The sequence below is a fragment of the Labeo rohita genome, chromosome 1 (genome assembly GCF_022985175.1).
Source record: "Labeo rohita strain BAU-BD-2019 chromosome 1, IGBB_LRoh.1.0, whole genome shotgun sequence".
Lineage (NCBI taxonomy): Eukaryota > Metazoa > Chordata > Actinopteri > Cypriniformes > Cyprinidae > Labeo > Labeo rohita.
In genome coordinates this window covers 33844651-33860615 of record NC_066869.1, presented here as the reverse complement: position 1 = coordinate 33860615, position 15965 = coordinate 33844651, and the positions used below count along the sequence as shown (strand labels likewise).

General features: G+C 37.5%; 2 protein-coding genes across 7 annotated transcripts in view; one reads left to right on the top strand and one right to left on the bottom strand.

Moving 5' to 3' along the window:
* The window catches only part of lrba (LPS responsive beige-like anchor protein), a 301281-nt gene that overhangs the window by 92892 nt on the left and 192424 nt on the right, over window positions 1-15965 (bottom strand). The window lies entirely within an intron of this gene.
* Window positions 13240-15606, top strand: mab21l2 (mab-21-like 2). Its single transcript, XM_051123627.1, has one exon. The coding sequence runs from the start codon at window positions 13589-13591 to the stop codon at window positions 14666-14668; it is 1080 nt and encodes a 359-aa protein (XP_050979584.1). The 5' UTR covers window positions 13240-13588; the 3' UTR covers window positions 14669-15606.

Sequence of the window (15965 nt, the reverse complement as noted above, 5' to 3'; positions counted from 1 at the left end):
CGAATGGTAAAACGTGTGCATTAGGTTCAAGCACATAGCTTCATTTAGGCCAACATGTCAATTTCACATTAGGATTTTGTCTGCTTTAAAGCAAAATAGCTGAATAACAACAAACATAAGAATCTGGAAGGTAGTTGTATGATATGGTATATTTTAAGGAAGAAATGGAGAAATATGATCAAGAGGAGAAGAATTGAATCCCTCCTCCTTTTCTGACTGACATCAATTCAAAGACTTTCTCCATCCTAAGAGATTTAAAGCGCTTTAACCCTAGGGCAAAAAAGGGCAGCCTGGCTCACTGAGGAGCTGGACGGAAGAAAGACAGGATAAAGGTGACATAAGTGAGAAGAAGAGGAGCGTGAAATTTGGCAGACATTCACAAATCGACTGTTTTGCTCTGGTACTGAAGACCGAAGCAACAAGTGAGAAAGAACGGCTACGTTGATAATGAACGCTGCAATAAGTTGCACAGTCATGTTAGGGAACATATAGGGAATATTTGTGAGAATCCATATGCTGCAAAAGCTGTTTGTGAACACTAAGTTGCACGCCGTTGTGAACTAACATCCTGAACACTTCTGAAAAGCATGGAGAAAATCATGTCGACAGCCTTCCCTGTGGTTCAGTCCTTCTCCGAACTCCAAAGCATTCATACGGAGGAGAAACAGCCAGGAGAGGTTTAGATCCCGTCGCATCGCCCACCACTTTCACTCCAGTCCGTTGTCACGCCGTTCCTCAGTGTGTCTAAGGCAGGATGGCAGAGAAGTGAAGTCCCCCTAATCCTTCTATTGTCCTGGGCCTAATTGGATTTGGAGGAGGAAGGTGGGGTAAAGGGTAAAATATGTGAACCCCCTTTTAGTGTGCCTAAAGGGGGGACTTTAGTTTTTTTCATGGCCTGAAAAGGAGGGATCCTCTGGGGATTTAAGGGATTGAAAGGTGACAGAAGCTGGATTATGTTTTTTATGACTGTGTCTTTAAGCAGGTAAACAGGGAAGCCCATTACAGGGGAAAAGTGCAGGCAGGGGTTAATGTTGGGATAGATGATTCTTAAGTATCTGCAAATAAGTTGCTCATTTCTGTGGTTGTGATTTGTTGCTGTGAGACCTCTCGCCAGAGAAGACTCCTGATGCTTCTGAAGAAACACTTGCTGAACTTTAATTCATTTCAACCATGTTATATATCTAAACAAGGAAGCAAAATGGGTTTGGTGCTCATTCCTGGGTTGCTGGACAACTTTGAACAGTTCTGGGCAAAAAAGCTATATAATTTTTTTTTTTTATTATTTGTCAGCTGACATTAAATTGACATTAAATTCTGACATTTCATTCAGCTCCACGTGAGTTCTAAACATTTATACTGTTTTATCTTTATTCTGTGGCTTTGTTTGGAAAATATTACTAAAACAGTTACACTGTGTTACACTAGAGTCAAATATCAGTACATTTGAAATCTGTGATTAACTCTAAAAACTCACAGTTAATTGCAATTAAATATTTTACCTGATTGATAGCACTGAAAAACATACAAATGTCTAATAACAAATGCATTCAATGAAGTACAAGAAAACTCGCAAGAGAACAAGAAATCGAATAAACCTTGGGGAAACTGGGGAAAAATTGTGGAAATGGAACACAAACAATGTGAGATGCTATGTATTATTTCTGGATACATTACACAGTCATATGAACTACCAAGTTGGCATTTAAATGAGAAGTTATGAACTACCAAGTTGGCATTTAAATGAGAAGTTCAATTACAGTACAAACATTTACAGATAATTCACTCACCCCGAACATCCAAGATGTTCACGTCTTTCTTTCTTCAGTCGATAAGAAAGTATGTTTCTAGAGGAAAACATTTCAGCAGTGTTCTCCGTATAGTGGACTTCAATGGTGCCCCCAAGTTTGAACTTCCAAAATGCAGTTTAAATGCAGCTTCAAATGGCTCTAAATGATCCCAGCTGAGAAAGAAGGGTCTTATCTAGTCAAACAAAACATATTGACAACTTATATACATTTTTACCTCAAATGCTCATCTTGTCTCATCTCTGCGATGCGCATGCGTAGTCTGTGTCCTATGTCGTCCTACGTCAAAATCGTCCTACATCGCTGTTTTATCTTTTTTTGTAAAGGGCGTTTGATCTTCTTTGCATGTTTACTTTGTAAACACTGAGTCGGTACTTCTGCAGCGATGTAGGACAGTTTTGAAGTTGGGGAAGAAAACGAGATCTGAATTTTCTGACATACCCTAACTGTCTTGACCGCATTGAAATGGAAAAAAAAACAGAGTTCACGCAGACTTAAACAAGACGAGCGTTTGAGGTTAAAAAATATAAAAATTGTCAATTTGTTTTGAAAATGACTGTTCGTTTTGCTAGACAAGACCCTTCTTCCTCAGGTGGGATGGTTTAGAGCCATTTGAAGCTGCATTTTGGAAGTTCAAACTTGAGGGCACCATTGAAGTCCACTCTATGGATATAATTTTCCCTGAAGAAACATAATTTGTTATCGACTGAAGAAAGAAAGACACGAACATCTTGGATGACAAGGGGGTGAGTAAATAATCTGTAAATTTTTGTTCTGGAATTAAAACTTCTCCTTTAACATTGTCACTAAATGTGAAAAGCCCCAGCACCATTTTGGAGTCAGCTTGGCTGTTCCATGTCATTCCATTCTTGCAGAGAACTTGCAGAGAATTTCCTCATTACTCAAAGAAACAGATCTGTAAAGGCCAAGCCAAGAAGCCTACAACTAGATTATTTGACCTTTGTCTTTATCTTTAAAGTGGCATCTTAATGGTGTGGAGCACAGTAATTCAGACTCATTTACACTGCTGGTAAAGTGGATGAGATGATGCTTGATCGAACTGTCACCTAAAAGAATCTGTCATGGACGACTGGCCTTATTGGGTCCCCATGGAGACGCCATTTCAACCAGACTGGATGCGTCATTAACCAAGACTGAGGAGGCGGCAAGAGTGGAATTCAAGAGTTCTGGATCTTCAAAAAAAAAAAATAATAATTTGAGGAGAAGCAAAAGTATGGTAGGTAAACCCGCATTATAGTAAACACAGACAGGTATACCATAGTTAGGGAGAGTACCAAACAAACAAAAATGAATGAACAATGTATGAACAGTATGAGAGGACAAAGGTGTGCGTCTAATCTCAGACAAACACGCTCACTCTGGCATCCATAAAGAGTCTCATCCATCTGGCTAGCAGCATATGCCGTGACGTGTGTCAGTGACTGCTCTGCTGAGTAAATGATGGAGAGCAGATCAATCAGGGGACTGGGAGGCCCCAAACCTTCACCCTGTCGGCAGAGGAAGATGGAGCAGCTAGACTCAGGTGCAGGAAACCCACCTTCTGTCTGCCGAAAAGGGGATACTGATAATGGGCTCCTATTGTATAATATACCAAATCTGCTGGTACTTGTACTCAGTTAATCCGCTGGTACTCTAAGGCAGTCTATGCTTTTGGTTGGGTCATGTATTTGTATTATTTCAAGTCTTGATAGCTAAAGAATACAAGTCTCTGACAAAGCATAATTATCAAGTCTCAAGTCTCTGGTCAAGTGCCAAGTGAAGTCTAAAGACTTTTAAGACCAGATTTAAGTCAAGTCATTGGTCACAAGTCAGTTTTCAAATCTATTTTGTTATGCTGCAGCTTATGTGGTAAAATTATTTCACTCTGAAAGTCCTTGCTCACTGAGTCTGAAATTCTTGTCCGAAATTTTCGCACTTCATAAAACAAATACAACCTTGTGTTGTGTCAATCAAGTTTACACACCGCCTCCGAAATTTTCATCAGTCTTAAAAAAAAACTTTGGACCGGGTTCAATTTTCTGCATTTTTCACATCAGTAGCAAGTATTTTGATAGGTGTTTTGACAATTGTCAGCCACCGTGAAATTCTGTCCATCACAAATTTTGACGAATACAAAAAATATGAAAATTGCGGACCCATTGTGCAAGGACCTTGACTCTGACCAAGGCCACATTTATTTGATTTCGAAACAGTAATATTGCAAAAAAAAATATTACAGTTTAAAATAATGAAATAACTGTTTTCTATTGTAATTAGGGATTTAATTGCATTCAAAATAAATGTCTGTGTCTACGTCATAAATGTGTGTGTAATGTGTAAATTTATATTTGCACATAAATACATACACAAACGTACATATTTAAGGAATATATATATTTATAATTTATGTTATACATACATTTAAATATATATTTCATATATTTCTAAAAATATGTATAGGTATTTATTAGTGCTGTCACACAATTAATTGTGATTAACCACATCCAAAAAATTAAACTAACCATAAAAGTTTGTTTACATAACGTGTGTGTATCATGTATATCTAAATACACACACATACATGTATATAATAAAGAAAAATATGTTGTTTATATATTAAATATATTTATATATTATAAACTATATGAATATACATACATGTAAATATTTTACAAATATATACTGTATGTGTATTTATATATACATAATAAATATACACAGTACACATATATTATGTATATATATTATATATTATGTAAACAAAAACGTTTATTTTGGATGCGATTAATCGCGATTAATCGTTTGACAGCACTAGTATTTATGCATACATATAAATATAAACCGTACATACACGTCATGTAAACACACTTTTATTCTGAATGAAATTAATCTCGATTAATCGATTTGACAGCAGTAACTGTAATATATATTTATTTTTTTTAAAAGGGAGAAAAAACTTCAGCGTCACATGGTCTTTTAGAATATGCTGATTTGGTACTATGTTAAAAATAATTATGATAGTCTATTTTTGTGTAAATCATAGTTCTTTTTTTAGGATTCTTTGATTAATAGAAAGTTGAAAAGTACAGCATTTGTTTGAAATCTTTTGTAACTGTATGAATGCCATCACTGTAAATTTAAGGTAAACGCACGGTAAAGACATTTATAAAGTTACAATAGATCTTTTGTCAAATGCTTATGAGTCCAAGATGAGCCATTTTTTTCCCACTATGTCACAGGTTTTATGATTGCATGTTAGTTCTCAGACTAGAGTAAATCTGTACAAAGAAGCAACCATATAATGGCTTTCACTGCAAGTGCATGTGTTCCCACACATTTTTGTTTTGTTTTTTTACAAACTGAGGAATGAATATTAACATTGTTTTCTGTGGTAACATGCCACAGATGCTATTAATACAACTCAACTCAGAAGATCCCTTCAGCAAAAACGGTCAAACCCCAATCCCAGACCAAAGCGTCATCTGCAGGACACAGTCGTTACATCAATGTAAAACTGATCCTGACCTTCACCAGTAGCTCTAGAGTAGCACAATACATCTCTCTGAAACATCTCTTTAGAATGATGTCCGTCCCAGATCATAAAAACGCCACTGGGGAAAGAAGGCCACAATAGAAACAGACAATAAATTCAATGAAGGATGCAAGTTGGAAGCATGAGGGCAGCTCTCCTTGACTTTGAGGCGCTTCTGTAACAAATCTGTTTCTTCCCTGCTCTCAGCATTCAATTATCATTGCTGTATCAGTAGACAGGATCACTGACCTGCTTCATACCAGATGACTTCATCTCAGGAGTAACCGCAGTGAAGCCGGGAGGTATAAGTGCCACGGAGTGGGACAGGAAACAGTGGTGTCTGTCTGGCTCACTATTAAGAGCTATATGGGTCATGATATGATAAAACTGCAATTCTTTACTTATTTAATATGTTGTGACTTTCATTCTTTTATTCCTAATAATTTACTTACCCCCATACCATCCAAGATGTTCATTTCAGTCTTTCTTCAGTCCAAAAAAAAATCTTTCTCCATATAATGAATTTGTTGAAGGTCCAAATTGCAACGCAGGTTTCAGTGCAGCTTCAAAGGGCTCTACACGATCCCAGCCGAGGAATAAGGGTCTTATCTAGTGAAACGATCGGTCATTTTCTTTAAAAAATTGCAGATTTGTATACTTTCTAACCACAAATGCTCGTCTTGCACTAGCTCAAACTCACACATCAAGTACGCGTGATGTCGGCGGAAGTATCGACCCAGTGTTTAAAAGCAAACATCAAAAAAAGTCAAACGCCCTTTACAAATGATGTTCTTCGCCCTACCCTACTTTTTGGAACCACACATACGAAGAACTCACATGACTTTTCCAACATGATTACGCAATGCATGAAGACCCACATGCGCATCGCAGGGCTAGTGCAAGATGTGCATTTGTGGTTAAAAACTATATACATTTTTCCTTTTTTTTTTAGTTTTGCTAGATAAGACCATTATTCCTCAGCTGGGATCGTGTAGAGCACTTTGAAGCTGCACTGAAACTGCAATTTGGACTTTCAACCACCATAAAAGTCTACTATATGGAGAAAAATCCTGGAATGTTTTCCTCAAAAACCTTTTTTTTCAACTGAAAAAAGAAAGACATGAACATCTTGGTTGACATGGTGGAAGTAAATTATTAAGAACTTTTTATTCTGGTGAGCTCTGAGAAATAATCTGACTCATTTCTCTAATTGTATAACTAGCTTTTTTATTTACTCATTTATTTTTTAGCATTTTTTTTTCCACTGAAGTACTTTTTTTTGCATAGTTTTTTATATTTGATGCGTGCCATTTTCTTAGTCATTAAATATTCCATGAACTATTATTTATAAGGACTAAAATATAAGTGTATATTTAGTCTTTTCTCTACATTTGTTCCAAATTGAGAACATTCAGTTGTTGACAGGATACTTAATGTGGTCACAAAGTAAAAACACATTCAAATATGATTTCTGTTTTTTTGAAAACTGTGGAAAAAAACACTTAAATGACATAGAAGAAAATAAAGCCAGTAGATTTCATAATGTTTTAATCTCAAATAATGTAGAATCTTTAATGTTTTCCAGACACTGTCCTTAAACTTCAGCTTAATTTTTCCAAATTAAAACCTTTTCCCCCATTCCAACTTATATTAGCAAAATATACTGATTGACATGAGTTTCAGAAAGTTTTGTTTGAACAATCAAACTTACATTGTCTCTGTAAGTTGGCGATCACAAATATTTCTCATACATTTAATGTCTTGCTTTCAGTTTTTATCTTCATGTTTAAATTGAATAGTAAATCCCAGATTTTCAAAATGGTCTCAGACTTTTGGTCCCCACTGTGTAAAAGGGCAGAGAGAGAGAGAGAGAAGAAATCCGCTCATCATTCAACTCAGTGTACGACTCATCAATTTATCGACTCATGCAGGACACAGTGTGTACATGCTGATATGAGCAACAGTCACGGCTGCTCTCCTCCAGCTCATTGATAGTGACAGAGCTGCAGTAGTTGGCCATTTGCCTCTGCACAAACTACTTACACCTAACTGAAAAATCAATAAAATCTTCGGACAACCTGACACTGATCAGCAGCAGTTGAAGGTCGTCTGTAGCAACCGAATGAAGAGGCTATGAGACCCCGTTTGAGTGACTGTGTGTGTGTGTGTCAAGCCACTCCAGGATGTTTGTAGGACAAGCGTAACAATACTTTCCCTGAGTAACATCCCTCCCACCTTCCTTTCTCTCCTCCTACCCAATTAGGTGTGAACGGAGCCTGTCCTTCAGAAGACACTGCCTGAATGAAAAAGCAGTGGACGAAAACTAGGAAGACGTTCCTAAATGTGTGAAGTCAAGAAGTAAACGATACAATTTATTGTTAATCAAATAAAGGTATTGTAAATCACACAGGTGTCCCGATTCATCCTGGCAATATACAGTTGAGGTCAAAAGTTTACATACACCTTGCGGAATCTGCAAAATGCTAACTATTTGCCAAAATAAGAGGATCATACAAAATGCGTGTTGTTGTTTATTTAGTACTGACCTGAATGAGATATTTCACATAAAATACATTTACATATAGTCCACATATATGTTTTTTGTTTAGTAATAGTTGTTCACAAGCCCCTTGTTTGTCCTGACCAGTTAAACTGTCTGCTGTTCTTCCGAAAAATCCTTTAGGTCCCACAAATTCTTTGGTTTTTCAGCATTTTTGTGCATTTGAACCCTTTCCAACAATGACTGTATGATTTTGAAATCCATCTTTTTACACTGGGGACAACTGAGGGACTCATGTGCAACTATTACAGAAGGTTTAAACGCTCACTGATGCTCCAGAAAGAAAAACAATGCATTAAGAGCCAGGGGTGTAAACTTTTGAACAGAATGAAGATGAGTGCATTTTTTCTTATTTTGGCTAAATTTCTTTTTTTTCCCCATTTAGCACTGCTACAGAAGATTCTTACATGTTACCCAGAAGACAAAATAAGTTAAGTTTACTGATTCAAAAAGCATCATGTTCCCTTCTGAAGCATCAGTGAGCATTTGAATTCAGGTAAGAACAAAGTATTAAGAATCCGGTGTATGTAAACTGTAAACATTTTTAAAAATTCAACTATTATTTTCTCTTGTGGACTACATGTAAATGTATTTTATGTGAAATATCTTATTCAGGTCAGTACTAAATAAAAAAAAATAACATGCATTTTGTATGCTCCCTCTTATTTTGGTCAAATAATTAACATTTTGCAGATTCTGCATGGTGTATGCAAACTTTTGACCTCAACTGTACTTATTTAAATATAGTGCCATACACTTTTTAGCTTGATTAATGACTCACATAAAATTAGAGCCCCAATCTCTAGACATATTTTACACAAAACTGAATTATAATTATGAATTATAAAATCTAAATAACTGCTATTTCCAAGATGCACCTTATGAGGTCAAGTAGCGGAGTATAGTACGGTATATTATTTCACTTTAGAGCTTGTCTGATGAACTCTTTTTCCAAATAAATTTAATTTGGAAAAAATAATGGTGTAAATTCAGCCTGAAGAGAGTTCCGTACTGATTAACTCTAAATGTCAAAATGTTTCAGAGCAGCGCGACAATATATAAAACCGAGAGCAGCGGAGAATCACAAGGACAACATAGATCAGGAAAATCCTACAACAGATCAAATACAGACGGTGAATATGAGGGACACAGAGAGACACCCATCTGCTCCATGACCTCACCAGATCTCCCTGGCAGATGCGGAAAGGCCTGCCAAGCAATTAGTACCACTGGTTGACTTGTTTGGGGCCGTCTCCTAGGGGCAAATGCAGCTGGGGCCGTCTGTGTGTGTGTGAAACGTGGTTAAGACGGTGTGCCTTTTTTGCCTGCTGCCTCTCACGTTTCCATTGTGGGGCAGAAAAAGACTACAGGCTAAAAGCATCTGTAACTGACATTTTCCCCCTCTTATCATTGACATGAAAGAGCAAAACATGCTAACTTCAGCTGAGACGGAAAAACTGCTGCATTTTTTTTCTTTTTTTCTCCTCCTAAACGAGCCTGGAGGACACCATAGACGTGTTTTGTATTCGCCAAGGATGTTTTTGCGCTTTACGGAACAAGGATATTACATATTTTGGGATGCACCAGACAGGTAAAACACAATAGGGTACAAAACAATGCATGCAAAGTTGACAAGGCAAAATGGAAATTACTGTTTCTTCTCTATGTGGATGGTATCTGCCACCTCAACGTTTTAAATATTTTTTTTCCTGTTTAAACATGCCTGGAATATGTGCTTTGTAGGAAAAACCCAAAAGAGCTTGTCTTAGTTTTTGAAGGTGCCCCTGAAGTTACCCGGATCACTGTTTTTCTTTTTTCTTTGATCAGCCAACACTATCTGACTCTTTTTTTAAAAAAAAAACTAGGTCAGATGACCTGGAAATCACGTTAGACTCTTCAAGGAATGAGAAGGAGAGAGAGTCTTATCAGACACTGTCCAGTGTTGTAGAGAGGATCAGAGTGGAGTCATCAGATCAAAGAGGAGTGGCTCCACACTACCGTGCCTCTCTCATCTTCTCGTTCAGTCTGCTCGCTAAGACGAAAGCTCTTTTGGTCTCCAGATAATACGGAATGTTTTCAAAAAAAGAGACAAAGGGGGAGAAAAGAGCCCAAAAGCATTTGTTGGAGCTTATTTAAACGGTTCTATTCAGTTCTGCTAAGTGTATCATTAGGTTCAAGAACACTCTTTGGCACATTAATGTTAGAAGAATCAAAGAAATTCCACCACTTGCTGAGATGTCAGTGATTCAAAGCCTGACTTTTACCTTTACATTAAAACAATTCAAAGGAAGGAAAGAAAGCTGCATATTTCTTAAACTTTAGATGCATTCAATGATACTTATGTTACAATTTGGTTAGCATTTTAAATATTAATTTGTTAAATTAAGAACTAAGACTAATAATTAAATATTATGGAAGAATAATAAGGGTTATTTAATTTTTCAATTTGTGAATGGATGTAATATCAGCTAATTTTACCAAATACGTCATGTTGAAGATGCTACATATGCTTTTAAAGTAAAAACGGAAAAGTGAAATAAGATGGATTTTCATGCATTTGCATTAATGCATATTCATTCATTTCAAAGCATGTGTTTGTCAGTTTCTCTGAGATCTGAAATTGCTCATTGCAATCACTAATCCATGTGATTATTTAATGTCTCAAAGTGCATACCACATATTTGGGCATTTTACAGTTAGGCAAACAAATGGTTCTTGGTTCTGCACATTTGCAAATAAAACGTAACACTCCCACCCCTCGAATAAATAAATAAATCCTAACACTTCTGTTTTGCAGATTATGGAAATAAATTCAATGCTTCCACATGCCAAACACAGATTAATTAAATTTTAGATACCAACTGTCTCTTTCCTTCAGACAGTGAATTGTATTTTGAAATCACCTTGAAAATAACTGCACACTTCTAACTTGCCTAAATACTAATTTAAAAGACCAGTTAAAAACTTTGCAAAATCCAACAATAATAGTAATTAGAGGATTAAATGATTAATTTGCCTAATTCTTGTAATATTGCAAATTAATCAAGGCTTGTAACAACTTAACTAAGTGATCTCAAACAGTTTGCAATTACTGCAAACATTTTCTGTATTATTTCTAATAAGAAACATTTATTATTATTCAAAATAAATACTGCATACAAGGGAGGCAATGTGCCTTACTGCTATATGAATTTCTGTAAGCAGTTAGCACTGTGACCTGCCAAATGCTGATCAAGAATAAAAAAGGCTGGGTAAAAGTGTGTTAACCCTTATTTAACTTAGACCAACACATGATTCGTTTATCGTAGCATTCTAGAATGAACTTGTTTAACTTGCGTCATTTCTTTAGCATTACGGAACAAAGTCATATATGTAAAAAGATGGAAACATTAAACGGCTGAAGATTTCCATAGCAAATACCTGTTGAACGTTCTTTTATTAAAATATAAACGTCTATATTTTAAACTTAAAATTCATTCCAATATCTGTAGCGATATTAATTTTCATCTCCTGGCGTGTGATTCCGTGATGTTGTTTCACTTGGTTTAGGAGCAAAAACAATGTTTGTGTAATTAAATAAAACACCGTGAAGTTTCTTTAACGAAAGAGCATTCGCTCAGCGTGCCTCTAACAAACAGTGTTTTACTCAAGCGAAAAATAAAACACCCCGCGGGCTCTCAGATGGGCTTAACAACACAAACTCTTGACATTCGTTTTTCTCACTGTAAAAACACACTCGCTCGCGACGGATCAATACTCTGAATGGCCTCATTTAGAGCAACGCATCCTACACCACGCAGCGCTGTATCTGCAGACTTTCGGGTAAGCCTGTCGTTAAGACAACTGTGATGAGAGCTGAACTCATACAACATGAAGTCTGGCTTGATAAGAGACTTCAATTACCACACCGAACAATCTCTCCTCTTTAAATTATTCATCTTAACACGCTACGCTGCCGATGAAATGCTGCACTGATTCACATAACTCCTGTGAGAACAGTGCAACGATGGGAAAAAATAGAAACTACATTTGTAACATTTTAAGAAAGTTATTTTAATGAAAGCAATAAATGCAGAGAGCGAAACTAAAGCAAATGCGTTAGCTATAAAGGTAAGCAAATGAAAGAATCGAGATATACTACGCACACACAAACAAACAAACAAACAAACTGAAAAGTACTAAATTACGTGTATTAAAAGATTACAGACAAAAACTAAGCATGTAAATAAATACATTTATTTCTTTGAGAAATGTTAAAGAAAATGTACAAATCCAGCTTTAACTACAAGAAAAAAAAATGACAGCCCAGCTCTTTTTATCCGATTTTTATTTTCATTCCTTTCTGTTCTTAAAAAAAACGTTCTTTTATTTTCCTTACATTAAGTGCATGCAGAAGTTAAATCCTGAATATCTTCTGTAAATAACACATGTGCAGGTTGCTCATACATCCGCACTGGAGCGTTTCTAAACCCCAATTCATTACAGCTCACTGTCATCTAATTACAATAACACTGAATAATCCGAATGACATATCAGTCTCTAAAACGTTTCATAAAGCTCTTGATTTTACCGAACATAGACGACACGATAATTTAAAAATAAAACTATATAGTTGTAAACTGTCATCTGTAAGACCGTTAATTGCAATTATAAGTACGAACAGGCTGAAGAATTAGGAAACAGTTAAACCAATCTGCATCAGTATGTTTTCGGCATTGTCACAATATTAAAAGAAAAAAAAAAAAAGCTACAACTCCACTACCATGCGAACATGAGAACACACACGCTTATTTGATCCATCTGAAGCAGTAGGCTATCCAGCGTTTTGAGCATGGGATGCAATCGCGTTGGACGAATGCAACACTAGCAGTGCGCGGTCAATAACCTTACAGTGGCAAAAACTATAGGAGTGTTTAACATAAATCAATTAGCAGCCAGTTCTTAAAAACCAACGTCGAATTCTATGTAAACAAATAGGTATATTCAGATAAATCGCACAAATAAACAAATAAGCATTCAAAATGTAGTTATATTTTCACCGTATCCTACATAACTACCAAATGCACATACATCGAAATAACAAGCTCCCAACATGTCAAATCGTTGTAATGTAGGCTAAAGAAAGTAAAAGCTTATAGCTTAAAATATGTGCTCTTAACGCTGTCTGTATAGCCTAACCTGACGGCGCCGCGGCTCGAGCGCTGGATGTTCAGGAGGAGAGCGTCTCTCCAGCGCACCGATGCTGTGATTGGCCAAATGCACTGACAGCTAGCCCGCTGATTGGCCAGGAACAGATGCCCGTCCCCTTTTCACTCCAGCTAGAGGACCATTCATAAACTAAACAATTCCAACACTCACGGCTGAGTCTGGACAACTGCACACTGGCGCACAGTTTTCATGCGCAAACACAAGTGAAAGAGATGATGACATGACGCGCGGAGATTTATCCTGCAGCTGATACTGGCTCGGAGAACAACTTAAACCCTTGCAAGTCGAGTTGGGAAAGTCGCAGTGCGTTTCATCCATCCGTTTCCTGGTCCAAACTTGACGTCTATCCGCTGTGGGCGCAAACTTCATCACTTCATTTTTTTTTCTCTTTGCTGGGAGTTGTGCCTCTGGCTTCACCGGTAAGCATTGGATCCATCGGCGTACTGCGAAACTCCGGTCTACAGTCCGGATCTGTGCCCCAATATGATTGCAACGCAAGCAAAGCTGGTTTACCAGCTCAATAAATATTACAACGAAAGATGCCAGGCGCGCAAAGCGGCCATCGCCAAGACTATACGAGAGGTGTGTAAGGTGGTGTCGGACGTGCTGAAGGAGGTGGAGGTCCAGGAGCCCCGTTTCATCAGCTCGCTGAGCGAGATAGACGCGCGCTATGAGGGCATGGAGGTCATCGCGCCCAACGAGTTCGAGGTCGTACTTTACCTGAACCAGATGGGAGTCTTCAACTTCGTGGATGACGGCTCTCTACCGGGCTGCGCGGTGCTCAAACTCAGCGACGGCCGTAAGAGGAGCATGTCCCTGTGGGTGGAGTTCATCACCGCCTCCGGTTATCTGTCGGCGCGGAAGATCCGCTCACGCTTCCAGACGCTGGTAGCCCAGGCCGTGGATAAATGCAGCTACCGGGACGTGGTTAAGATGGTGGCGGACACGAGCGAAGTGAAACTGCGTATTCGGGAGAGATACGTGGTGCAGATCACCCCGGCCTTCAAGTGCACGGGCATCTGGCCTAGAAGTGCTGCTCAGTGGCCCATGCCTCACATCCCGTGGCCCGGGCCGAACCGGGTAGCGGAGGTGAAAGCGGAGGGTTTTAACCTTCTCTCCAAAGAGTGCTACTCGTTAACGGGAAAACAGAGCTCGGCGGAAAGCGACGCCTGGGTCTTGCAGTTCGCCGAGGCCGAGAACAGGCTTCTGATGTCGGGCTGTAGGAAGAAATGCCTCTCTATTCTAAAGACTCTCCGCGACCGACACCTCGAGCTACCGGGACAGCCGCTCAATAACTACCACATGAAGACCCTGCTGCTGTACGAGTGCGAGAAGCACCCGCGGGAGACTGACTGGGACGAGTCGTGCCTCGGCGACCGTCTGAACGGTATTCTGCTGCAGCTCATCTCCTGTCTGCAGTGCCGCCGGTGCCCGCATTACTTCTTACCCAATCTAGACCTGTTTCAGGGTAAACCACACTCAGCCCTGGAGACAGCGGCCAAACAGACCTGGAGACTGGCCAGAGAAATCCTTACCAACGCTAAAAGTTTGGATAAACTGTAAGATGCAAAAGGAGGACATTTTATGTCGGTGAATATTAACGGACGCTTGAGATCACAACACTGAAAGTGGAGAGAATGTGATCATGGTGCTCTCCGAGTAGTGAAACCAAGAAAATAAAAGATTAAAATAAAACTTTAAAAGAAAAAAGAAAAAAAAGAGACCCCGAAGCATTTGCTTTTGCCAAGGCTCAAACGGGACATTGAAGGTACATTTTAAACTAAGTGTAATGATTTTGTTGTTTGTTTGAACTCTTTTCACAAAGTGAAAATTTTATTTAAATATATGCACAAGATCTTTAATTGCGAATTACAAAATGTAGCGTGCCAAGTTCAATTTTTTTCATGATGTGATCAAAAATTGAAACGTGTAATAAAATCATGACACGATGAAATTTAAACTTGACATTTGTCATTACTCAATTAAAAAACTCCTGGCGTTAATGGGACTACAATACATAAGCTAGATGCATAAATATTTAAGCATATAGTTTTGGGATTTGTTTTCGCTATTTTAACAAAAGCATAGCTAAAAGTAATATTAGGGCAGTGTGTATTTGTGGACGGAATATTCAGTTTAACTCTTACAAAACGAAACGCAGAAAATACGCGTGGCCTGTTGCTGTAAAATACATAAAATATTCATTAAACAGTCACTAGCAACAAAATAAAGATTGTGGTATTTTAAAAATAATAGGAATAATGGATCGCACTTTGGTAAAACAACCAAAGCCACTTACCCTTTTAAATAAAATGCAAAAATAAAACGTAAACAGACGATCTCTCACATAAATCAACAGTATTAATTTTCACAGTTTAAAAACCAATTCAGCACTATATAAAATGTTAACTTTTTGACTGAATAATAAAGGCTAATGCTCTGGAGTAAAGAATTCTGGTCATTACTTTGGAAATCCCCGTTTTTTAAAAAAGAAAATGTTCATTTTAATTTTATGAATAATTGCAAAAATAAAAGCAGCTTCTTATTAAAAAAAAAAAAAAAAAAAAAAAAAAAAAAAAACTACTGAAAGGAATATTTAGACAATGTTCTGCAACAAACACATAAATAAATAATCTACTAATATTAATATAGCTATTTTATTCTGCCAAAAGTAACCATTTTAGTTCACAATTCTGTTACTATAGCAAAAACACCAAAATATTATTAACCTAGCTTTTAGGAAACTTTATTGAAAGCAAGATATTTCAAAGACATAAACAGAAAAGGAATTTCATAGTTGATACTTTGTTCTTCCCAAGGCTAAACAAAAGTTCTAGAGAATCAATCATTCAGATGAATG